This window comes from Rattus norvegicus, chromosome 3 (genome assembly GCF_036323735.1).
Source record: "Rattus norvegicus strain BN/NHsdMcwi chromosome 3, GRCr8, whole genome shotgun sequence".
In the NCBI taxonomy this organism is placed as follows: Eukaryota; Metazoa; Chordata; class Mammalia; order Rodentia; family Muridae; genus Rattus; species Rattus norvegicus.
In genome coordinates, this window is record NC_086021.1 from 133537729 (window position 1) to 133563507 (window position 25779).

General features: G+C 39.5%; 1 protein-coding gene across 4 annotated transcripts; it reads right to left on the reverse strand.

Annotated features, from left to right (window-relative positions):
- On the reverse strand, positions 1-25765 carry Cops2 (COP9 signalosome subunit 2). Of its 4 annotated transcripts, none has more exons than XM_006234901.5 (13): positions 25562-25700; positions 18207-18320; positions 16877-16954; positions 13625-13750; positions 11455-11565; positions 11267-11344; positions 9369-9543; positions 8741-8919; positions 8582-8634; positions 5736-5833; positions 4447-4529; positions 3412-3470; positions 1-1890 (listed from the first exon to the last, which is right to left on the reverse strand). In XM_006234901.5, exons 1-13 carry the CDS (start codon positions 25613-25615, stop codon positions 1746-1748), a joined length of 1353 nt encoding a protein of 450 aa, XP_006234963.1. In that variant the 5' UTR covers positions 25616-25700; the 3' UTR covers positions 1-1745. The 4 variants fall into 4 exon arrangements, with proteins under 4 accessions (XP_006234963.1, XP_038960323.1, XP_063139243.1 ...); XM_039104395.2 differs by having other exon boundaries at positions 1-2308; XM_063283173.1 differs by having other exon boundaries at positions 1153-2308; positions 11455-11544.
- Positions 25766-25779: the final 14 nt, after the last annotated feature.

Genomic DNA, 25779 nt, shown 5'->3' on the forward strand with positions numbered 1-25779 from the left:
TTTCATAATATCTTAAATGTTTTATTCCCTACCATTGACATTTCGTCTTTCGTCTTCTTTCAGTTTTCTACAGTTTCCAACGTATATCTGTATTTAATACTGCTTTATTCTGCTAGACATTAACTGACTGCTTTCCTAAATCTAAGGATTATATAGTTTTAGTATAAATATATATCACATATTTTCGTAAAATTTTGACAAAACCAAATAAGCATGCCTTGTTTTAAGTCCATGCTCTTTCTACTGTTTATAAAATCTGATTTAATGATCAAAATTCTTGGTTGCCACTCTTCAGTCACACAGTCCTCCTTCTGCACTGCCACTCAACTCTTTACATAATAATGAGCAACAGAAAACCAAGGACATTATGGTAATCTTAGTTCTTTCTTTTGACACTATACGATGTGAACTTAAAAAAACCAAATACATCCAAAACTCAATACATTCAAATGAGCTGAGTTCTGCCACTATCAAAGGCCATAGAGTTCATTCTTAACTATGCTGCCACTGCACAAAATACTTGAAAATTATTCTGGGATTGTTTTCAAAGCCAGATACATACTTTCTACATTATCTAAATTTAGCTTTTTTTTTTTCCCCTGAAACTGGTATTTGGGGCCAAATTAGGGCAAAGACGGACAAGTCTGTTAATACTCTTTTCAAACAAGGTATAAACATAAAGTTAGTAGCACGTCACCTAAATTAACTTTGACTGTAATTCTCAAAGAGCAAACCCAAGAGGCTTTGGGCAATGGTTCGTTGCTGGCGTTAGAAAATAACCTTTCAGCATGGTCACTATGCAGGTAACATTCACTTCGCTGTCTATGTTCTGGCATATTTGTTTAAAGTGACATTCTGAGAGTTAATACATACTCTTTTAAAAAGAAAATTATCATTCTTTTTTTAAAAAAAGAATCGTAATCCTTTAAACTATCACTGTCAAAACAAGTGCTATGTAAGGGCTCTGCCTGAAAGTAGTCCTTACTTTATCAATAAACAGTAATTTTAAAAACCTGAAAGCAAAGAACTAGCTTTTCTTATTTGCTCTCAGGCTTTTAAATCTTAACTGAAGACAAAATAACCTGAAAATTGTAAGATACTAAAAACAAAAGATTAACCCCGAATGTAATAAAAACACATCAAGAACCAAGCTACAATTTCTGAGCTGCACTGTTTATTTTGCTGCTTGAGCCCTAGGTGACAGTGTACCACAGAGGGCACGGGTCATCTAACCTTCACTAGCTGCAAGTACAGAAGTAGACGGACACAGTTTTGGAGAATTGACATTTTGCAAAATGCAGCAAACATTTTCATTTATACATGAGAAAAGGAAGTGTTCAAAAGGGTATGAATTTCAAGTTATTGCAGGTTATTTGTGAGAGAATTTCTGCAGGTACAACATGTTTAAATTTAACCAACAGTAGCGTGTCAGTGTATTTAAAATCATGACAAAAATCTCTCTGGTCATGTTGCCCATGACAAATTACTATGGTGTTGTATGTTTAGGGCAAGGTGTCAACACAGCATAAATCCCATGGTGTTTTGGTTTTCTTCTGGAGATTAAAGCTGTTTTTCTTGGGATAAATGCAGCAGCAATACACAAACCAGTTGATCAAAAAAGCCCTTCTGCCATAACTCCAGTCACTTTCAGGATACACCAACCCACAGGAGTTCTGCCTTTCCAGTCCGCAAGGATTGCATCTCTGCACTGTTGCCATAAGCACGTCTGCAAAGCTTGCTCTCCGTTAAGCCAGTTTACTGACCACAGCCTGGTTCAGAGAGTTTAGTTGGTTGGTCCATTTATCTAGTGCAGTATATCGGGCACCGCCCCTCTTCTGATGATCCAGTTCAAGGAGCTGGTTGACTTGATCAATTCGGCCATGAATAGTGCTGGAACCAAATAAGAAAGCAATGTCTCCAGTAATCTCTGCTAAGCACATTCACAGAACAGACCCCACCCCCACCCCCACCCCCACCAAACACCAACATAAAACCCAAACCCAAACCCGCCCTGCCTACTGGTACCAAGTGACTTTAGTGTCAGCTGGAACATTTATTATTCTATTTTTAAGGCACCAGATCTCAGCTCAGATGCCATTTTCCACCAGACACCTATGTCATGAAAGTTAATGCTACCTGCCATGCTTTCAAAGCAAACTTCGATTAATAACATCAAGACTGCCTTGTGACAGATGGCTTTCACCTTATAGGCTGGACATGCAGGTACTTATCTTTAATCCTAGCACTTAAGAGACAGAGGTGAACAGCCTGGTCTCCACAGTAACCCCAGTCTAGTCAGAGACCATATCTGAGAGCGAGAGCGAGAGCAAGAGACAGTGAGCAAGTGAGAGCGAGCCAGTCAGTCAAACCAGAAGATTATCACTGTGTATGTACAAACAGAGTACAACTCTTGGGAGCTCGCTCTCTTTTCAGGTTGTCAGGCTTACGTAGAGTGCTTTAACTTGCTAAGTATGTCACAGGCCCAACAAGTTCTTAGTGGTAAGTCATACAAAGAATGAGAAACCTGTCTGAAAACTGACTTAGAACCTCTCCAGAGATCATGTGTTCAGTGTGTTCACTCATTACAAAAGGATCACTGTTATGTCTTCTATTAGAAAAATCATAGCCAGGCTGGAGAGAGAGCAGCAGTTAAGACCACTGACTGTTCTCCCAGAGGTCCTGCGTTCAAATCCCAGTAACCATGTGGTGGCTCACAACCATCTGTAATGAGATCTGCTGCCCTCTTCTGGTGTGTCTGAAGACAGGGACAGTGTACCTAACTATAATGAATCAATCTTTAATGAAGAGAAAAAGAAAAACCCTAGCCACAAGTGGTGCTTATGGTAAATCACAACTGAGTTGCTATGCCCTCCTTGCCATCACTGTCTGACATGATTACTGTGGTGTCTGAAAGAGTGCTCTCCACAGGCTCAGACACTGAATCCTTAGTCCCCAGTTGGAGGAACTGTTTGAGAAGGATTAGGAAGTATGTCACAGAGGTGGGCTTTAGGTTTCAAAAGACTAGAACCATTCCCAATGTCTCTTCCTACGCCTACTCGCCAATCAAGATGTGAGCTGTCAGCTACGTCTTTTCTCCACCATCATGGACTCTCTACTCTCTGAAACCATAGTCTAATTAAATGCTTTGTTGTCTAAGTCGCCTTAGTCTTGGCAATTTATCACACCAATAGGGAATTGCCAAGGGAATTGGAAAGAGGGGCCAGTGTACAGGAGCCTTATTGCTCTCCCAGAGGACCTGCGTTTAGTACCAGTATGATGATTAGTGGCTCTGACCCACAGGTAACCCCAGCTCTAGGGCCTCTGACCCCTTCTTCCAGTCTCCACAGGAATCTGCACTTATATTCACACACAAGACATACTGTAAATTTAAAAAAGCTGCGAAGTACTTACTTATCCAGTATGCACTGCACCAGCAAGCTTTCCACATCAGCTACGTCTATGTTTAGCTCCTACGACAAAGTATTTCGTTATATAATTCTACTAATTAACATTTTAAAATAATTCATGATTTTATGCCACCGAATGGAAGCATATACTAGTTATACTGCACTAGATAATTTTTTTCCTTTTATTATAATGGCAATTTAACCCAGGGCCCCATACACTTGGCAAGTGCCCTCTTACTGAGCTACAACCCCATCTGGGAAGAGAATTTTCTTCTGATGATCCTGGGCACTGAACCTAGGATCCTGTGCATATACTCTATCACTGATATATACTATATCCCAACACTCTTCTCATGTTTAAGATAGGTTTCAATAAGTTGGTCAGGTTGGCTTAAATTTACTCTGTAGCCAAGATGGGCCTTGAGATTCCAATCATCCCACCTTAGCCTCCTGAACAGCTGAGATTAAACCTATGTGGCCAGGCTTGGCTTAAGATTTTAAACATATTACCACACGAAAATATCTTGTAGGCAAGTACTCCATACCAAATGGTGCCTTCAGCTCTCTTCTAACCCTGGGTATAACTCCTACTTTATTTGTTCGGAACTGGACTTTTATTAATGCTTCACTGTCTTCTGTCTAAGAAAAAGGAATCTTAGAAACAGAGTGACTTGTAATTTCTCTCTCATACGTTAAAGCTCTTTTCTGTTAAAGCAATCTATATTAAATAACAATGAAAATTTCTTATTAAATTTAAAGCCTTGGCTAGGCACGGTGACTCAACCTGTAACTTTGCCCTTGGGAGACAGAGGGGGAAGAAAATCAGTAGTTCAGGATCATCCTCAGTCACACAGTTACATGAGTACACACGTATGTGTACTCACACACACTCTATAACTATATCAAGTTAACCTGGGCTACTCGAAACCTATGTCTCAAAAATCCACTGTGAAGTGCAAAAGTTATATTCTATTTAAAATAAAGATCGCTACACTGCAATTGTAGGCGCTTAATCATAGACACTAAAATCCACAAATACCTTAGAAATAAAAGGAATATGTATTCTTGTGTAAGGCTTAATTAACTTTATGAGGACTTGTGTTCTGATGTTTCGTAAAAGCTCTGAAAGACAAAAAGAAAAAAAAAAAACATTGTAACTGTGAAGGTCTTTATGAATCATGTAAGCACAAGCCATGTAATTAACGCTACGATTTACCTTTGAACCATTTTGCTTTGTAAAGACACGGGTGCTTAGATTTTTAAAAATCTGGGTGTGACAAGGCTGCAGGTTCTCCTTCCCTGATTATGTTGCAAATCTCCTAAGACACTTTTCTGTCTCCCTGGCAGTCCCCTGTGCATCACTTCCTAACCTTGGACACATCTGAGACGTTCTCATTCACAGCAGCGGAGTTACCTTCCTAGGCCCCACAGCACTCCATTGCACACTTTCATTAACTCTCGTGTCATCTTTCCTATGTGCAGCCCCAGTGGTCCTGGGCCTCTGCCTAGGTTCCTAACCCTTATGCCTGGCCCATATACAATTCCTCACACCCAACTGTCCTTAAAAAAAAAAAAAAGACTGGACTAGGGTTCACGGATAACGCTTTTATATTTTTCTGCTTTTACAAAGTATAGTACCCTTTCAGGCCCATAAAAAATATTAAAAAAAAAAACAAAACAAAAAAAACCCTATTGAATGAAATAAAAAGAAGCAAATAGGGAACAAGAGAGCATTACTTCTGACATATTCTTCTAATTTTTCTGCTGCATTTAACATTTAAATATTTAGTGGATTGCTCCCAATAGTCATTTAAGTGCCCTCAATAATTCCCCCACCCTTCTTCCCCTCTAAACCAAAGTTTTTCTGTGTAGCCCCGACTATTCTGGAACTCCTGCGTCTGTCTCCTGAGTGCTGGGATTAAAGGCATGAACCACCACTGACCAGCTCCCAATAGTTCTTAATAGATGGAACACTGGAGCTATCAGAGCAATTCAGCAGAACTTAGGCCTTACTTACTCCGAGAGAACTTCCCAATGTTTCCTTACATTTTGGGGGAAATTATCATCTATGGGAGCTTTCTGACGAACCTTAACAGTCAGGTTTGAATCTAAGCATCAACAACCAAATAACGGCAATATTTACACTAAAAGGCAAAGGAAAGCAAATGCCATGTACAGACCTCATGTTAAGAGGCTTCCTATTCCATGGTAGCACTCAGAACTCTCTCTGTCCTCTGCTATGCCAATGCATTCCACTCCTCCCCATTCCGAGCATGTACTTAACACATCAGAAAAGGAACAGCGGACCTCAGTCAGCCAGCAGCATACCTTCAATGTGTTCTCTTATGAAAGGATCATCCATGATGTTGCTGTGATTTGTTTTCAGAATCTTTTCAAACTCGGTGATGTCATTGTTCTGATAGGCACTAACATGGGAAAAAAAGATCAACGTTGTCCCATGTGAAGTAATATATCAGACATAATCCAGAGTCTGCGTCTCAATCTTTTATATGCAACAACCACAACTCTATTATTGCTTCTATTAAGGAAGTCAAAATTAAGTAAGCATACACAACACACACATAACCTTCCCCCAAAATTCATTTCTAGCACCAAATAAATAACCCCCAAAACTACTGCTTTTTTGTTTTCTAAAGGAAACAGTAAATGGATCTTTCTGTTTGGGCGAGGGGAAGTTATACAAATATACTAGTAATTTAACAACCTAAAATCTTAGTCTTGTTCAAAGTTGACAGTAAAAATGTTTATTATATCAGTTGATGTTTTCAAATGAAATTGTGCGTTTCTGATTGCTAATTGCTCTTAAAGAAAGAAACCAGGTTTCATGCACATTATGCAACAAAAGAGCTTGGTCTTAGCTTTTAAATAAGAAAGCACATCCTTTTTGAAGAACCAGAAAATACGGCTTCCTAATTTTTATCTTCTAGAAAGCTACCAGCAACTGCAAAAAGTTTTCAAAAGGATTGATTCTCAAATCTAAATCCCATCAACCTATATAGCAGAAACACGAGTGACAGAAATGCCAAGTGGTCACATACAGAGGACACAGTGATGGAACCCATGTTGCAGAAGGCCAAAGGCTGATCATGTCTATAATTCTCCTTAGGGATCTGGCACCTACTTTGGGAACAACTATGGGAGGGACTGCTGAAGGTGCTGAGAAGGAAGAAGCGAAGCTTCTGGATATGGCACCACTGTGTGCTTTATATGTAAGGCATGTATATCATCCACCACTCTGCCCGCCCTCTGCTCTGTGTGCTTTATATGTAAGGCATATATATCATCAACTGCCCTGCACGCCCTCTGCTCTGTGTGCTTTATATGTAAGGCATATATATCATCAACTGCCCTGCACGCCCTCTGCTCTGTGTGCTTTATATGTAAGGCATATATATCATCAACTGCCCTGCACGCCCTCTGCTCTGTGTGCTTTATATGTAAGGCATATATATCATCAACCGCCCTGCACGCCCTCTGCTCTGTGTGCTTTATATGTAAGGCATATATATCATCAACCGCTCTGCACGCCCTCTGCTCTGTGTGCTTTATATGTAAGGCATATACACCATCAACCGCTCTGCACGCCCTCTGCTCTGTGTGCTTTATATGTAAGGCATATACACCATCAACCGCTCTGCACGCCCTTGCTCTGCTTCCACCTGTTAGGTGGCAATGTAACTTCATGTTAGGGGCAGGTGATTCAAGTGCTTCAACAGCAAATATGTTCCTCTAGTCTGCTGGCAACTGACTAGGAAGATGAAATTAGGAAATATTACTTTCTTACCTACCCCAATACACTGTAATGCACAACAGGAGGCTATCTTCAAGTAGTGAAAACATTGCATGCATATTTTATCTTACACTTGCATACACCTATATTTTAACTATAAGAAAATTTTCCATTAAGTAGACTTTATTTTTATTCCTTGCTTGGTAAAATGTGTATCATTATAATAAGATTTTGAGTTCCACTATAAATGCTTTACCTGGGTAACAAGATGTAGTAAATATAGAATAATTATTACCTTATAAAGGTGTGATAAAGCAGTTCTTTAATGTGTTTTATCATACTTAACAATTTATATAACATTAACTTCTAATCAAAATTTTCATCATTTCCTTAAATTGCTGTTTAGCAAACCAATGCTATAAATAAAATATTTTAAATGTTAATTTATAGTCAAATCAACTCAAGATAATATAACAAATGTAGACAAATTAAACCTCTTGAAAAAAGACTGGAGAAATGCCATTTTATAATTAAAATCAACCCGATTCAACAAACAGTAAAACAATTTAAGATAGCAATGGGAGAATACTGATTAATGTAGCAGTGCAAATTATTTGTAACAAAACTCCCATAGACTTGATTTTTTTATTTAGGGCTAAAATTGAGGTTTCGTTTTCTTTTTTGAGGCCAGGTCTCACTATGTAGCCTCAGCTGGTCTCCAACTCACCGTGCAGACCGGACTAGCCTTGAACTCAGAGACCCTCCACTTCTGCCTCCTGAGTACCGGGATTAAAGGTGTGCAGCACGAGGCCTCGCCCTATGGCTTTTGTTTTAAAGTCATTTTTTATCTTGTCATTGAGAAAGTATGCTTTTTATGCCTCTCATTACTGAAAACTCTTGATTTATCTTGGGCCAATTCATAATTTTAGACTTGAAGTAGGCAGAGGTATTAATATTGTGAATCAAAGTTCTGAGACAAAGACAGCTAAAACTGATATATATGTCACACATAGACACACATTAATAAAACAAATAAAAGATGAGTAAATAAAAAAATAAATAATAAAGAAAACCAAAAACCTTATGGTAAAGGCTTGAAAGAGACCAAGGCAGTAGAATTACAAGTTCAAGGCCAACCTCGGCAAGTGATTCACTCTCCTACACTGGAAAGAAGGAAAACAAAACAAACAAACAAAAAACCAGCATAAAATAAAACAACAGAGCAGATGAGATTTTACACAGAGCCTGTGACTCACAGAAACAGCATAATGGCTTCAAAGGACTAAACGAACATGAACTTCTGTGCCTCAGACGAACACACACAACAACAGATGCTGACTGTCAACTAGTCTCTGATGCTGTCTGTCCCTCCCCTCTGTGAGCTGCTTTAAAAGGGGCTGCTTTAGGGGAACATAAATCTTACCTTACTAAATTTGTCATTGCTAGAATTTCTGGATCATTTTTATACGGCTTGGCCTAACAAAAAAACAAAAGGAACACAAATTACACGTGCATACTAAAAGAGTACCTCTTTTCCAGAAAGGCAATCGGATACTAAGAGGAGTGAGGAAATTAGACAGACCTCTTGCGAGTCAAATGGATTTATTCCTGATTTCATTAGCATATTTGCTAAGACCAAATATTTTAAACAAGTGGTTCGTCTTGGGCTTCCTGATTCATCATAATTCTTGAAAGCTTCAAAAAAATCAGTGTGTGCCTTTTCAAATTCACCTTCTCTCAAGTGCATCTTACCACCACATTCTGTAATAACAACACAGAAGATTAATTTATGAAGACCAAATAGAGCCTACTGCACTGGATTTAACTGTATGTCCGGCATGGCCCCAAGGTGTGACTATATCTTCCACATGGCAACTCCAGGGTCTCCTAGGGTCTGTATCCTCATCCTATAGGGCAAGCTCACTGGATACCAGCTGTCACTGCAATTTTTTTGCAGCTTCTACTGAGTAAGAAGTAATCCTTTATGTAATTACAACTCAGGAGAGATACACTGACAATATGACTTTAGATAACAGTATATTTATTATTGCGACCTTCTTAATACAAAAACACACGCTAATTTCTAATAGTCCCCTTATGACTGTCACACTTTACCATTTACTGTCAGTAAAACAGGAACAACTTTAGAGCCAGTCTCATATAATGAATGACTCCTGTTTTCCCTTCCTACTCGTTCCATCCAAACTTGCCTCTGATGACACCCATGATCAGTGGGTGAGGGATGGCAGACTTGATATGAAGTGATTGCTCATAGAGCGCTTTAAGCTTTTTGTTGTTCTTCTGTGCCGTGTACATTTGAATTTCCAAAGCATAGATTTCTAATAACTGGGTACCTTTTTTCAGGTCATCTTCTCCATCATCAGTCTAGGGAGAGAAATATTTTAGTTAAGACAAAATGCAGGAACCACAGAGGGATTTTTTTTTATTAGCGTTACCTTGGGAACCTTGTATCTCTGTGGAAACATACTAGATTTTACTGCATCCTGACTAATTCTAGAGTGACCAAAGGAACCGGGATAGTGAAAAGGAGGCCAGAAGGTTTTGTGTGTATAAAATATTCTTTTAAAGAAAATGACATTCATTAAGAAAGCTTTGGTGTGTGTTGCATATGTGTGTGCTTGCACACTCATGTGTGTGGGTCAGGGAACACTGGGTGCCTTATCTCTTACAGCAGGGTCTCTCAGGGAACCTGAAGCTCACCGAGTAGTCAGTTAGGCTGCTGGCTACCAAGCATCCTTTGTGGCAATGCTGACAGTTATCAGTGGGTGATATTCCCACTTAACAGAAGTGTTCTTATCCACCGAACCATTTCCCCAGACCCATGAATTAAAAATTTGATGTTGGAAGACCTTTGCTGTCAAGCCATTCATCTTCCACTTGTTAAGGAGAGAAGCTATTCCCACAAGTTGTCCTCTGATCTCAACATGCATGTACATGCGTGTATACTGATCTCACTTAAATGTAACTTAAAAATCAATGCAGTTTTATATTTTCAGCTAGGAAGTACACTAATGGTCTTCCTTTGCAACTGCTTTAGATCCATCTATTCAATGGAAACCCACTTCCTGAACGCACATAGGGAGATAAAATATGCTATGCTTTCTCGGCTCAGCCTTCCTTATTTATGCATGTCAGGAAAATTAAATGGCAACCCCCAAGATGCTTTCCAAATGTAGTGTACGGCCTATAGCCACATAGCTATAGATACTGTTAAACAAAATACACACACACACACACTAAATCAAATTCATTGTTCATAAAGTCTTTGACCTTAAAGTGTAGTTTAGTTATTCACTAATAAATCATAACCAGCTTACCATGCATCTGTCTACATGTCTTTCATATTAGAATATGTAACACCTAACATAGCTATACTGGATTGCGGACAAACACACTACTCCAAATTTTATCTGAGAATAATGCTTCAAAAATATACAAAAAAAGTCATATATTAGAATACAAAATATCTTTGTTATTTATATTTATAAAACTATTCCCCATATTCTCAAAGCAAATAAGTAGATTCCAAGGCTTACTCTACATTGCATATTACTAGATAGTACAAATTTACTACATATTATAAGGGGCTTATCTGCTCACTGACAAACTATACCTCATCCCATAAAGAGTAAAAACTGAAATCAGCATTTAGACCAGTAATTCTCAATGTGTAGGTTACAAACCCCTAAGGAGGTCACACAACCTTTTCACAGGGGTTGCTATCAGATATTCTGCACATCAGATAATTACATTATGATGCATAACAGTAGCAAAACTACAGTTATGAAGTAGCAATAAAAATAATTATATGGTTGGGTCACCACAACATGAGGAACTGTATTAAAGAGTCATAGCATGAGGAAGGTTGAGAGCCATTGATCTAAGAAATGACTCAGAGAGTCAACCTCATTTCTAAGCAAAGCCTCATTATACAGAAAAGGTGGGATTTGAACTCATGATCAGGATCCTTTAAAAACTTTTTTCTTCAAATTTTATTTTTGGGATAGATGCTTCCACACAAACACTCCTAAATAAGCTGATACTATTATTTAATGCTTCTATTAAGGAAAAGGTAAGGGAATGTTACCTGACAAGACTGATGTAACTGGCGTAAAATTTTTTGAAGCTTTCCATATTCTTCTCGTTCTAAATATAATTTTCCAAGCTGTATAAAAATTAAGATGACAAGCCTTTAGGAGGAAGTACATATACTTGGGACACATCACTCTAGGCACCCACCCACTCTTCAAAAGGAGGAGCAAATGCAATTGTTACCTTTGTGTTTGTCTTAAACCACAGTCTATCATTCTTAGCATCTTTCAAAGCTTCCAGTGTTGTTTCATAAAATTCCTGCAGTAAATCCATCTGACATAAAAAATCAGAATTCTATAATTGTAAACAGCAAATTTGTACCTGTTAATAAAGTTAATTTGAACAAACTAAAAGTGCATCTTTGAACTTTAATACATGTAAGATACACTATTTGTTTCTTACCAAATGTCTTCTATAATCCAAAACATTAAGAGATCACATTTATTTTTTTATTTTTATTTTTTTTTCGGAGCTGGGGACCGAACCCAGGGCCTTGCGCTTCCTAGGTAAGCGCTCTACCACTGAGCTAAATCCCCAGCCCCAAGAGATCACATTTATAAGTGCTAAGATGTTTTTGCCAGTTTTGTAAAACCAAAACATTATCTTCCCATGTAAACTACATGGTCATAAATTCTAATGCCATAACAGTGAGCTCTGTCGTTCCCAAACTAACCTCATTTTATACCAACAGAATGATATGCTGGGCCTTTAATAAATATATCCATATATTTTATTTCCTTAGCCCTTACAATGTTCTAGAGTGGAAACACTAGGGGGGGAGGGCGAGGAAGGATGCACAACAGCGCCCCTGCCAGCAAAATGGTTGTCTTTTGTTTTGAGACAAGGTCTTACTCTGTAGACCAGGCTGGCCTGGAACTCTTTGTGGTAGTCTGTCTTATCCTCTCAGTGCTGGGAATACCACCACATCTATTTTCTCTAGTGTAATTTTAGCTGTTGCTTTAATCACTAATTAGTGACATTTTCCCCATATAACCTCTGTTTTACACCATCTTAAGTTTCCCTGTTCATTCTCCTCTGTTTGTAGCTTTTTTTCTGGTACCTGGATCCCGAAATCTCTATATACTGGAAGGGAAAGAGGACCAGGAGTGTCTGACACTCTAGGGGAAGGCTGCCTATTTACTCAGGGTTCTGATGGTACAGAGATAGAGCGCTACCCACACAAAGAGGTTTTTAAGATACTTGTTTGCAAGCAACAAAAAATATTTTCCCACTTAATTTAGTGTCATTTAATTAGATAAAGTGCCTCATGTATTCCAGACTAGCCTCAAAAATCACCTTGTTCCCAAGGATGGCATATGCCACCAGCCAGGCTGGTTTCAAATTCATTACACAGCAGGAGAATTGCTCTGGAACTATTGCCATTAAGTGACAAGGCTTCTTTTCCCTTATTCACAGAATAGATGAGCATATGTGCGTGCATGCCTGAGTATGTTGGGGGAGGGGAGTGTGAGGCTGATTCTGAGACCGCTGGTCAGGAATGCAAAAACAGATACTAAGTGATCCTATGTTCAAATACCAGAGAGAAACAAAGCTTAAAAAGAAAATAAAAAAATTAAATAAAAATAATCTCATTAAAAAAATTAAGGATGAATGACATACATAAAATCACCACCATCATCTTAGTTAGCCACCACATTGTAGAAGAACCCATCTATCTCCCTTACCTCTTTCCCTTCATCAGCTATTACCATGCATCCTTGGTCGAAGCATTTATAGAGCACCCACTGAGACTGGCACAGGACAAGTTCTTCTCAAGGACTTTAATCAAATAGCACAACTTGTGACTCATGTCCACATTTAACACTCCCAATGGCTGAAATGAAGGCCTGTGTGTGCTTGTGTGTGTGTGTGTGTGCACGCGCGCGCGAGTGCACCTGTTATTTCAACATTCAATGGGAATGCTTGTTTAGCATGCTCAGTGCCTTAAGTTCAGATGCAGACACAATTTCATAAAAACAGAGCTATAACAACAGGCACATGAAATCTAAATTAAATTACCTTTAAATATTAATTAGTACCAGAATCAATAAAATAGAACAAATTACTTTTGAAGCACACTAGTAATTAGTAAATCAGCCTTTCTCTAACATAAAATGAAGACTTAACAGGCATGAAGGCACTTGTCTATCAGCATTTGGGAGACAAAAAGGGGAGGTCCAGGAGTCCAGTGGTACCCTTAATCTCACAGCTAGTTAAGAGGCCAGCTTGGGCTACAGGCGACCATCTCAAAAAGAAAACAACCATCACATCAACAACACCCCAAACCCACAGAACCATCACTGTTGTATAAAGTAACACATTGACAGCATCGAGATAAAACCTCAAGCCTAACCTGTTTAGAAGTGGAGATATAGTCAAGGATAGAGTTAATAGACTTTTCAGAGTAGTTCCTGGTGACTGCACTCCGAATATAGGTCAATAGTTGCTTATATCTGTTCATCATTTCTGGAAAGTTTGTCTGTGAGGGGAGAAAAATGCATGATGGGTCACGTGAGTGCATACAGCAGTACAACCCAGCACAGTTCTGCTCACTGAACTAGACTGCCACAATTCATGACACACTCTTGGAAAGGAGGAAGAACACCACAGACGTGTTACCTTACATACAAGATGACGTATGTCAGAACTGAGCCTAATAAACTGGTGAAACCTGTATGTGTTCCAAATTTCAAATATTACAGTTTATGTGACTGGAGACTACCAAGATACCTACCAAAGAAGCAGACTTGAATTTTTAAATGATACCCACTATTTCCCCATGAAATAAAGATTCATCCTAACTTCCTAACAAGAGTCACATGCTCCATTTCTCCCTTGAACTGGCTGGCTTTCCATGAGGTCAAGCAAACCTCTTCAAGTCCCAGAACTCATCTCATGGACCAAAATCATCCCAGGGTCTGGGGAGAATCTAGGAGTAGAAACTGCACAAAACCCCAAACAAAATAAAGCTTATTTTCAATTAAAATAAATACAGAAAATCATCCCATACAGGGCCCTATTCCATAGTAGACAGTTACTGTTGCCACCGCAACACCTAGTTGTATGACTGTTTATACAATGTCTTATGGTTTCCAGGAAACAGGTCTGGAGAAACAAAGGGACAGTATAAAATGTCCAGCACTCAGGTATTTGGGGAGTGTGTCAAGTAAGTCAGTTTTGGAGTGTAACTCCACAATCTGGTCTACTCCCTACAATCTCTTTTTTTTTTTTTTTTTTGGTTCTTTTTTTCGGAGCTGGGGACCGAACCCAGGGCCTTGCGCTTCCTAGGTAAGCGCTCTACCACTGAGCTAAATCCCCAGCCCCAAACAATCTCTTATTATTTCAAGGAAAACGGTACACTGGCAGGAAGAAATACCTTCCTCTGGTTATTAGGGTAATGAATAAAGGAATGATAGCCAGCTATGGGTATCTGTTTTGTTTTTATAGAAGTTTCATGAGGACATAACAAGGAACTTCCATCCTCTAGCAACCTATAAACCTGCACTTAGAAATGGTGAAATAAGAGAGTCTCAACTTTGATTTTGTGTTTTGGTACTAAAGCAGGATTTTAGAAAAAGTACTTCTGAATTATATCTTACCCTACATAACTTTAAGCTCACTGTTGCAGTCTGAAATGTCCCCCAGAGACTTGTATTTGCATACCTGGCTAGAGAACTGTTCGAGGTTGTGGGAGCGTCAGGAGGAAGAGGCTTGCTGGAGGAAGTGAATCCTTGGGTGACAGGCTTAAGGTTATAGCCCAGCCCCACTTCCTGTTCACACTCTACTTTCCAAGTACACACAGACATGACCAGCCTCCTAATTCTGCTCCCGTACCCATACCTTCCTCACCATGCTGGACTGTACCCATCTGGACTGTAAGCCAAAATAAGCCCTTTCTACCTTAAGATGCCTTTGTCAGGGTAATTTATCACAGAAATGAGAAAACCTTCCCACCCCCCATTGTTTGTGAGGGCACACAAATACATGAAAGAGGAAAATGAGAAACCCTCCCACCCCCCATTGTTTGTGAGGGCACACAAATACATGAAAGAGGAAGTCAGAGGACAGTTAGTAGAGCTGATTCTCTCCTTCCACCACATGGGCTCCAGGGATTGAACTCGGGTTGTCAGACTTGGTGGCAAGTATCTTTCTTTACTTGCTTATCTTAATGGCTTAAGACACTCTTTTAAAAGATTATTGTTAGTTGGACATGGTGGTGCATGCTTTTGATCATAGCACTAGGGAGGCAGAGGCAGGTAGATCTCTGTCAGTTTGAGGCCAGCATAGAAAGTTCCAGGACTGCATAGTGGGACCCTGTCTCACTCCCATGTCCCCAATAAATTTATTATGTGAATAAATTCAGACAGGGACCTTTAAAAATTATGTTAATCCTAATTAAGATTGAGGGAAGATTAAGTAAATCTGTTCTCACACAGAGCAAGTGAAACAGATCTTCTAACTACTGCAAAACACTGCAAAGCTACACAGGTTCTACTGTAGCTTCACGTAGAAATGAGAAAGGCAGACACAGCCGAGACCACTCTTGTGGTCTCCTATTTATAGATGCCAAGGCAAAAGCAAATGGCAGACCAGGAAGACTGTACTGTAGGATACAGATAACCCTTTCTTATCCTTCCCAGCTCTGTTTGAGGTAAAATTAAGGGCAGCCCATTATTTAAATGGACTAAAACTCAAACAACTGTTATTATGTGAAGTTGTTTTAAAGGAGTCATCTTTTCTTACAAATAACAGCATCTTAAGAGTTCTCATTTAGCACTTAAAGCTACTATTTTAATAATTCAAATCTCTGTCCCTTAGTCACCTGCTGCTTCATCTATATCTCTCAAGTTTTTAATTTAAATATAGCAAACATTGGTGTAATATCACCATAAAAATGCACAGAAAGCAAGGGTTTTTGTGCAACAAAAATAGGCTCTGAGAAGTAGAACTAGAAAGGATGAATGCATCAGAGACATTGCCAACAAGGACAGATGCAAGACCGGCTAACAAGCACCCCAACAATGTAGGTGGAGACGGTGGTAGCCAGGAACAGAGCAGCAGAGGGAGCAACTTTACACAAGGCATCTTCTGATGGTACTCAGGCCTTTTTGATTTGTTGATTGATTATTGGTGGGAAGAGAAACAACACAGGTTTCGGGTACAATGTTGAAGTACTTGCCCCCAGACTCAGTGATGAATAGAATTTGTAAACTCCAAAATAAACTTCCAAAGTAAGTTTTTTAAAACAGTCACTCTACAAATAATGCACCCGGACTATATGCAGTAACACACAGAAAACATACCTAAGGAATAAGTTCTTCCTACAGAAATTACTATTTTTTTTTTTTTTTAGATCCTGTGTCAAATTAAAAGGCTAGCATTGGAGAGAGAGGGCACCGGAGTTGGAGGGAGGAAAGTGAAGATATGATATTTTAATAAGAATTTTAAAAATTAAAAAAAAAATAACACCTCAGTATTGCTGTAGTCATGATTTTGAGTGCACGGAGGTCAGTCTGCTGACTTTATAGGGAAGACGTGCGGGGCTCTGCAGCAGGAGGCATGCATGCAGTTCATTACCCATGGTGAGCCTCAGAGGAAACCTTACCAGCTTGAAGTTAATCTTGATCATCTGTTTTAGCGCTTTGAATCCCCATTCTCCCTTCTCACCTTCGAGTTCCAAAACCTAAAATGGAAAGAGATTTTTAGTCTTGGTATCAATTTTTCACTATTTTTCAATGATAACCAATGTCTAAGACTTGAATTAAATTTAAAAGCTATTCATGAAAAATATTTTCTCCCAAATTTCACTAGTTGTCAGTGTAATTTTAAAAAGGATTTAAAAGAGACTTCTTGGGACCCTTGGGTAAGTAAGCTGACTCTTAAGCCGTCCCATAAGAGGACTTGATAATGTACTCTCTACCTGAATCATCTTTAGTAAGAACCATCAACTGCTCAAGACTCAAGAAATCAATTCATCTGTTCGCAGTAGCAGCAGGACTACAGTAACAGTGCTGAGCAGGGGGACACTCTCCAGTGTGGGCTTAGGACAAGGGCCCTACTTCACGAACAACTCCATTAGAAAAGACAGTAGAAAACATTCTGAAATATATGCTTATTATTACCCATAATGCCATCCTTTGGACAGAACTATCATAAACATCGCACACATTTTTGAAAAGAATCACTTTGCATTTATTGTATCTGTTTTAGTTTGGATATCAAATATCTGCCTCATGTGTTTGATACTTGGTCCCCAACTGATGGTGTTTTCTTGGGAGGTTAAGGAACCCTGAGAGTAGAGCCTAGCCACAGGGAATAAATCACTAAAATATAAGTCTGGGGAGCTATTACCTAGTTCTACTTCAGGGCCCAGTTTTTCTCCCTGCTTCTTGGTTAACTTTTTCTATTGCTGTGGTAAGACGCCGTGGTTAAAGTGACTTATAAAAGAAACCATTTAATTCAGGTGTACAGTTTCAGAAGGTTAAAGTCCATGATAGTCAAGGCATGGGACCAGGGACGGTTGAAAATTCATTTGAGCCTGTAGGAAGAGACAGGGGGAGTGGGAGTGGGGTGAGGGGACCAACCAACTGTGAATGACATGGGGTTTTGAAACCTCAAAAGTCCACCCTAGGGAAACATCTCTTCCACCAAGGCCAAACCACTCAATCTTCCCTAAGAGTTCCACCAACTGGGGACCAAGCATCCAAACATGAGTCCCATGCAACCACTACAGAATCCTAGTAACATGCTCTGGTCAATATGGCTTCCCTGCTATGAAGGACTATCGCATCCTAAATGGTGAACTGAAAAATACTTACGCTCTTGGTTTTGGTCAGATTATTTGGTGGTAGCAATGAGAAAAGTAACAGATACAGTATTATTTTAAAAAATAAACTTCTAGACATAAAATCTAGAAATAAGATTTTTGGAAGCACCTTTTGGAAGCTGCTTAGTGCTGCTTTCGGGTCATCTTCTTTCAGTGCTTTGGAATTATAGTACTGATTTTCCAAATCCACGTTGGGCTCAGAGTTACTGTCTTCAGAGTATTCCTGTGTATGAGGACAGAGATGGTAAATGAGGAAAAGAAATTCACACACAGCACTGTAAAAAGTGAATGCTGTCAGGATAAAATTCTATTTTTGTATAAAATAAAACAAGCCATCAACATTGATCTTATTTTAAAATTGGAGAAGGAAGCCTGGCAGTAGTGGGGTATGCCTTTAACTCCAGCACTCGGGAGGCAGAGGCAGGCGGGCGGATTGCTAACTTTGAGGCCTATTCTGGTCTACAGAGTTAAGTTTCAGGACAGCCAGGGCAACACAGAGAAACCATATCTTGGGGGAAAACAGAATAAACAAACTAAGACAGAGAAGGAATAAAGTATACAGTAAGATGAAAATTATTTTTCTCTCTCAAACCTAGGGCTTCCAGGGGCTGGGCAGTGGAGATGGAGTAAGACTGCTGTCCAAGCAGAAGAACTAAGTTCAAGCTGCCAGCATGAACACAAAGGACCAGGCATAGGTGTTCAAGTCCTGTGACCCTGTTGTCACGTGGGGGAATGAAGTGGGCAGACAGGACTGTTAGGTTGGTGACCACCAGCTCAGGCCCAGGTTCAGTGAGGGGAGGAATGCCATCCTCTCACTTCCACACATGCATTTATAACACAAAGAAACACTAAGCAAGTAAATGAAAAAAAAAAAAAAATCTAACTACTTTCACTCTGTGGAATCAATGTGTGTGATAATCCTCATTAATAGACTGAAATCTTAGAAAATATTTAATCTTTGTTTATATTGCTTATTTTTTAAAAAGATTTATTTATTTATGTTTATATTTTTTATGAGTCCACTACAGCTGTCTTCAGACACACCAGAAGAGGGCATCAGACTCCATTACAGATGGTTGTGAGCCACCATGTGGTTGCTGGGAATTGAACTCAGGACCTCTGGAAGAGTTAGTGCTCTTAACCACTGAGCCATCTCTCCAGCCCACTTATATTGCTTTTTATAGCGTTTGTAAGAACTGAATTTACACGGTGGGAAACCCCTCAAACTTCTACAGTGCCATCCTAGCTTACTATTTGGATGTTACAAAGTTATCTGGCCAGGTGAGGTGGCCTGGCAGGTGTGTGTGCGGGTCAAGCACAGCTTGCCAGTCTTCCCTTCCTTCCATATAAGAGTCCAGGCCTCACACAGGTTGTCAGGCTCCGTGACAAGTGCCCCAAACCACTGAGCCATCTCGCTGACCTAAAAAGTAGTATTTTAGATTCATAAAATAAAGATTATTTTTTCCTCACCTACAAGTCATTACAAATGGATACGTTTCTATCAAAAGAAAGGTACTGGGGGAATGGGAATAAACACAAAGTCACGAATATTTTAGTTGTTTTAAGTTCAGATACAGCTTATTTCTTCAAAAAATACAGGGAATACTGTAAAGACAGAGGAGTGAAGGGAGTTTCACTGAGTACAGCAGTTAGGAAGCTCAGACATATGTCAAGATGGCTTCCTCAGTGCAATGTGCCTTCCGTAGAGTGGTAACACAAACGGGACTTGCTCTCGCATACTAACAACCTATGGAATTCAACTAGGCTGAACACTTGAAACTCTACTGGAACACTTTCCTTTAGGGATAAGATCAGACTAGGTAAAAAACATATTTCATAATGATTTATTTTCTTAACTCTTGTTACTGATAACAGATACTAAAGGTAAAGGAAAATCCTACTGGAGAATAAACCAACCAACTGCTATCAGTGACTGAGCTGGGCTAACAGTGACAGCCAAAGCTGGGTTTGAAAGATAAATGGGCCCATTTTCTAGAAGAACTGATGAGGTAAAGAGGGTGGTGCAGTCAAGAACAGCACATGACACAAGACAACACAAGCAGCACTTGCAGGGACACTCTTGGGTCACCTAATTCTTCTTCAGGAACATACTTCTCTAAAAAGTTAAAAAAGTTTACCTTCCCATAAGCTTCCTGGTCTGTTTTTAAGCCTCAAGTTCTGACCTCATGTTAAACAGTCAGAATAATTTGCACAAAACATCTATTGTGCAGTATATTTAATAAAAAATGACCTCCCATTGCTTACTAAGTAAGTTGAAAGTAGTACAAATCTGACTCCTGCCCACACGCAGCATGCCCTATGAAACTGTTCCCTCATTCACAAGGCTTGCAGCCTTTATTCAACTGCTCAACACTACTCCTCACCTTCCACTTTACTCCTCTCTTTGCATTTCTCATCTGGTCACCTAAGCTATAGCTTCTTAAAGTGTGGGTTATGATCCAATGCAGCCAGGGAGGCGGGGGTGGGGCGGCGGGCGCATGTGTGCACACAATATGGGGATGAATGGATGTACCTGGATGTGAAGGGGGATTCCACAAAAAAACAAAAAACAAAAAACCTGACAATAGTAAAAGAAAAAAAAATCTAAATACACAATGATCAAAATTAGTAAGAAACTAAACATATTTCTGGCAGCACGAGGCAGATTACACTGTGGAACATCACTATAAACCTGGGTTGTGAATACAGAAATAGCCACTTTGCACTGCATGTCAATGAACAATGAATGCCTCAAACACCTTGCACAGACTTGACTGTCACTAATTATAGCATATGTTTCATATGTGGAGTCTTCTATCCTTATAGATTTAATTACGTAGAAGAGAGGCTTTAGAATTACTCTATAGTGTAGGCATCAAATTATTGTACCTTTGGATTATATTGCTAGAACTTCTGATTTTAAAAACTGCTGTTTGAGTCATTAACTTGTAGTAAAAAATTCACCAAATGGGTTTTGGCTTGGAATTAGGACAGAATTCCCAATATTTTTCAAAAGAGACCTTAATATACAATGTCATTTTGTGTGTATTCATAAGAAGCAGTGATCTCAGCATTGATAGTCATAGATCAAACTATCAATCAATTGTGAAAACACTGAAGATGCTGTAATCTACATCCAACCCTCACAACTCACCCTCCAGACCAGAAAATTGCTGTTTGGCTACCCAAGCCTTCCAACGGCAGCCCTCACTCTGGAACGAATGAAAAACTAGGCCAGGATTCGGGAAGGTAAAGGCTGAGGCACAGTCCATGGCAGAATTAAATCATGGACTTTCAAGCAGTGAGGAAATGGAAAATGTGTTACAGGCTGAAGAGATTAGCTTCAGTTAAGACAATTATGGCACTACTGAAAACAAGTTCCTTATGCTTTCTTTTACACTGCAAATGAGCTTTCTTAATCATAAAATTACCTACTTGCTATTCCTGAGAGCAGATCAAAAAGACAATGCACCCTTGAGCTCAAGTAGAATGGGAAAAAAAAAAAAAAAAAAAAAAAGAACAAAAAGAAGACCAGTCATGAGTACCAGGGTTAACTGCAACAATTACTAATGACTTAGTAACACAAGGTAACAATCAGGATAGTGAACTGATGCATTAAGTAACTTAACGATAAACTGAATTTGTTTCTGTCAACTGAGCAATAATTTGTAGAAGTTTCAAAATTTCAATCAATATGTGAATATCCTAAATAAAAGTTTAAAAACATGTAAAATAAAAATCACTTGAATATTAGAAAAGGGCTTTACAAATCTTAAGGTTCAGTGACAGCTCCAACTTCCTGATGAAATAACTCAAGTGTCTCCAAAGCAGTCTGTCTGGATCTCTTCTCTTTCCCCCAAAATATGCCATATAATTTTGAATTGCTGCTTGAATACAAATCGTATTTTCATCTTGGTCATACTGGAGGAAGACTGAACTCAGGCCTGTTTTTGACTGTGGCTTTAATAGGAGATATCCAACAATACTGACATGGATTATCACAACAGTTCTGAAGAAAACCACCTCTATCAGTTAGGTGTTTTGGGGTTTTACTGAATTGTTTTTAACTTAAAACAACATTACCTGGCTAATAGTTTACCTTAATTATCAACACAATTTTTGGTTAAAGTTTTAAAAAGACTTATTTGCATGGATGTATGTATACCATATGTATGCCAGGTGCTACCAAGGCCAGAAGATGTTAGACCCCCTAGAACACCGAGTTACAGGCCACTGTAACTCACCACCACATGGTTGTCGGGAACTGTATTGGAGTCCTATATGAGAGTAGCCAGTGCTCTTAACCTCTGAGCCACTTTTTTTTTTTTTTAAAGTCATACATTGTTCTTAATATTGCAGACTGAAAACAGGTCAAATTGTTATCAACATGAAACCAGTCAAACGAAATACAGTACCTATGTATCACCTTTGGAGATGTAAAAAGGGCAGTGAATTGGCAAGAGGGCTTAAGTGGGTAAGGTGCTTACTGACAAGTCCAACAACTGAGATTTTATCTATAAAATCTATAGGTTAGGAGAGAACAGGCACCCACAAACTGTCTAGTGACCTACACATGCATGGCATGTATGTACAAACACATATACACGACAAGTAAACATTGTAAGATATTCTAGGTAAATTAACAATAACACATAAACTATATCCTGACTAAATAAATAAAGGGGGAGGCAGACTTTTAACTTCGTTGCTTCTGAGACTGTAGTAAGAACTGGGCAGAGGACTGACAGTGCAAACTGTTTTGTCTGTACAGGCAAGTGTTTATGGGTTAGTGTGCCAGTGTGGCAATATTCTGTTGGACATTCTGAAGTCCTCATACCCCCACCCAAAAAGACACACACAAAAAAAGCAAAAATTGGAGGCATTAAAATATACTCAAGACAGAATTTTAATTTTCAGGGCATATCCCTGCCACCTATTTCCACCAGACTGGGCAAATACAAAAGGTAGCTTAGGGCATTAAAATATCAGTGGGCCACAGATAAAGATATGCTGAGTGTCACTGTGGCCAGAAATACCCACAGTGCTATTAACATTTTAATTAATCAATTAACTGAAAAATATTCTTGAAGTCCAGCCTAGCCTCCAACTCAGCAGGTAGCTAAGAATGGTCTGAGCTTCTGATCCTTCTGACTCTCTCTACCACCCAAGTGATACAGGACAGGATGCTACCACATCTAGTACACCTGGTGCTAAAAACCAAACCCAGGGCTTTTGAAATGGTCAGTACTCTACCAAGTAAATGACTCCCAGCCCTCACATAACATTTTAAATGAAGTGGTAACTAAATGTCTAACAACCGCATTAAAAAAAAAAAAATCTAGCTTGGCCTGGTATTCTAGGCCTGTTATTCTCACTACTCTAGGGAAGTTCAGGGCCAGCCTGAGCAAAAAGTAACACGTTTCAAAAAGTAAAGAGGGAGAGAGAAACCTCCTTAAGACAGGATGTCAACCCTGTTGACTTTCTATAGAAAGAAACAGATAAAGATCTAGGCAAATTACTCAAAAGAAAAGCATCTCTAGCAGCTATAAAATGACAGCCACTCTTGTAATGATAAACATATAATAATTAAAGGATATGGACTAGCAAATGAAAATAAATTAGCTGAAAGACATCATGCTACCAAAAAATTTTAACTGTTAGTAAAAGACACTTTCCACTATTTGACATATAACTGGAAATCTGTATCATATATCTATATCTATATGAGAAATGAATGAGAAGAGCTATTTAATTTAAAATAATGCTTGAAAATAAAAACTTCATTAGTTCTGCAACAGTAAAATCTTAACTCTATATAAAATTTCTTTTTAAAAATTGAAACCGCATATTCAACTTTATTATACAATATATGTAGTATAGGTGTCAAAAATGCTAGTGAAACAGTCTCGTTCAAGGCTAATTAAAAGGTTTGTGTATGTCTAATTAAAAGGCTTCCAAAGAAGGGTGTGGTGATGCATGCCTTTATTTCCAACACCTGGGAAACAAAGTGAGCTCCAGGCCAGCCATGACTGCACAGCCAGACCCTGCCTCAAAACAAAGCAATAAACTTCCACAAACTAGTAAAGTCTAATAGGGTATTTTATAAGACTCTCATTTTCATTCCTACATTGCACTTTTACGTTAATCCTAGTGCTAATATTCATTCATCTAAAAATTCATGTATTTAATAGACTATTAGGAAAGGAAGTAAGTAAAGATTTTAAAAACTACTTGTAATGGAAACAAAAGCAAAATAAGAGAGAAAAGTTTAGTATCTGCTTACAACTACCTTGGGTTTGAACAAATATAACAAAATTCTCTATTTAAATTACCAAGCATCTACTATGACTCCCCAGTCATAGCACTTCCTTCTTCCTTTTGCAAAACATGCCTTTCTGTAAAATGAAAACCTTTAAAAAAAATTGGAAACGATTTACAGATTCACCTATATGAAGAAGTTACACAGTAACTCAAAATCAAAATACTAATTCTTTGAGAATATGACACCTAAAAGATGAACCAGAGCTCTCAAAGCATGTACTCCACAACTTCACCAAAATGCAGTATCACTGAAATTTCCTAAGGACCGAACAGATGCTTCCCAATTAGGAAACAAAACTGACACTAATTTGGGGAATCAAGATCATCTATTCTTAGTTCTTACACAGGTGTGCGTTTTTTGACTATCAACATAAAACATGAGGTCCAGTTTAAGACCTGTAAATCCATTCACAAATTAAACCTTAAATTAAAAAGGAATCACCAAACTAGGCAAGTTTACTTTTATGCCATTGACAATTCAAACAACGATGCTGGGAAATTTCTTAAATCAAGGAAAAAGATCATTGGTTCTAATTCCCTTAACTCTTACCTCTCCCCGGCCCAACCAAACAAAAAGCAAATCCTTTTTCCCAGCTTGACATTTTTTTTAGAGAACAGGACGAGCAGTTTTAACTACTTTACCCCACTCCCCACCCCCCATTCTTGCTCTGAGCCTTAACCTGGGACCCAAACTGACCCTGGGCGAGATTCTTAAGCTGTTTTGGGGGAGACTCCCGAGTTTTGCAGTAGGATCTGGGAGCAGGACGGACCCTCCGCCTCCCGCACCCCTCAGTTTTCACTCTCCAAGCATCTGGCACCGGCTGAGGTCAGAGTGAAGAAGATATGGGCCCGGTAGGGCCCAGACTTAAGCGCCGGGCAGTGGCGGCTCGGCGGCGGGCAGAGAGAAGATGAGAACCGGCCGCGGCCGGCCTCCTGCGCTATCCCAGGGCCCAGCGGCCTGGGCTGACCCGCCGCCTCTCTCCCTCTCTTCCCAGGCCCCGCAGGCCCGCGACGCCGGGCGAGGAGGGAACCCTGCAGCGTGGAACCGGGCCAACGCGCCCCCGGGGGAGAAGCTGCAGCCTCTCGGCCTCGGCACCACCGCCACATCCTACTTCCAGCCCCGGCCCGCTCCCTGCGTCTCACCAGGTCGTAGTCCTCCTCATCATCGCACATGAAATCATCCTCCATGTCAGACATCTTGGCCGGAGGGGGGAGGGGGAGAGGAGAAATTAGAGACAGCCTCCTCCCACAGTGCTCCGCGGCCCAGAAGCGTCACTCCCGATTCTCCTAGTCTTCCGGTCTCTCCTGGAGAAGAGAGAGCTCATTCCGGAACCAATGCGCTCGACCCTGAGACGATTTAC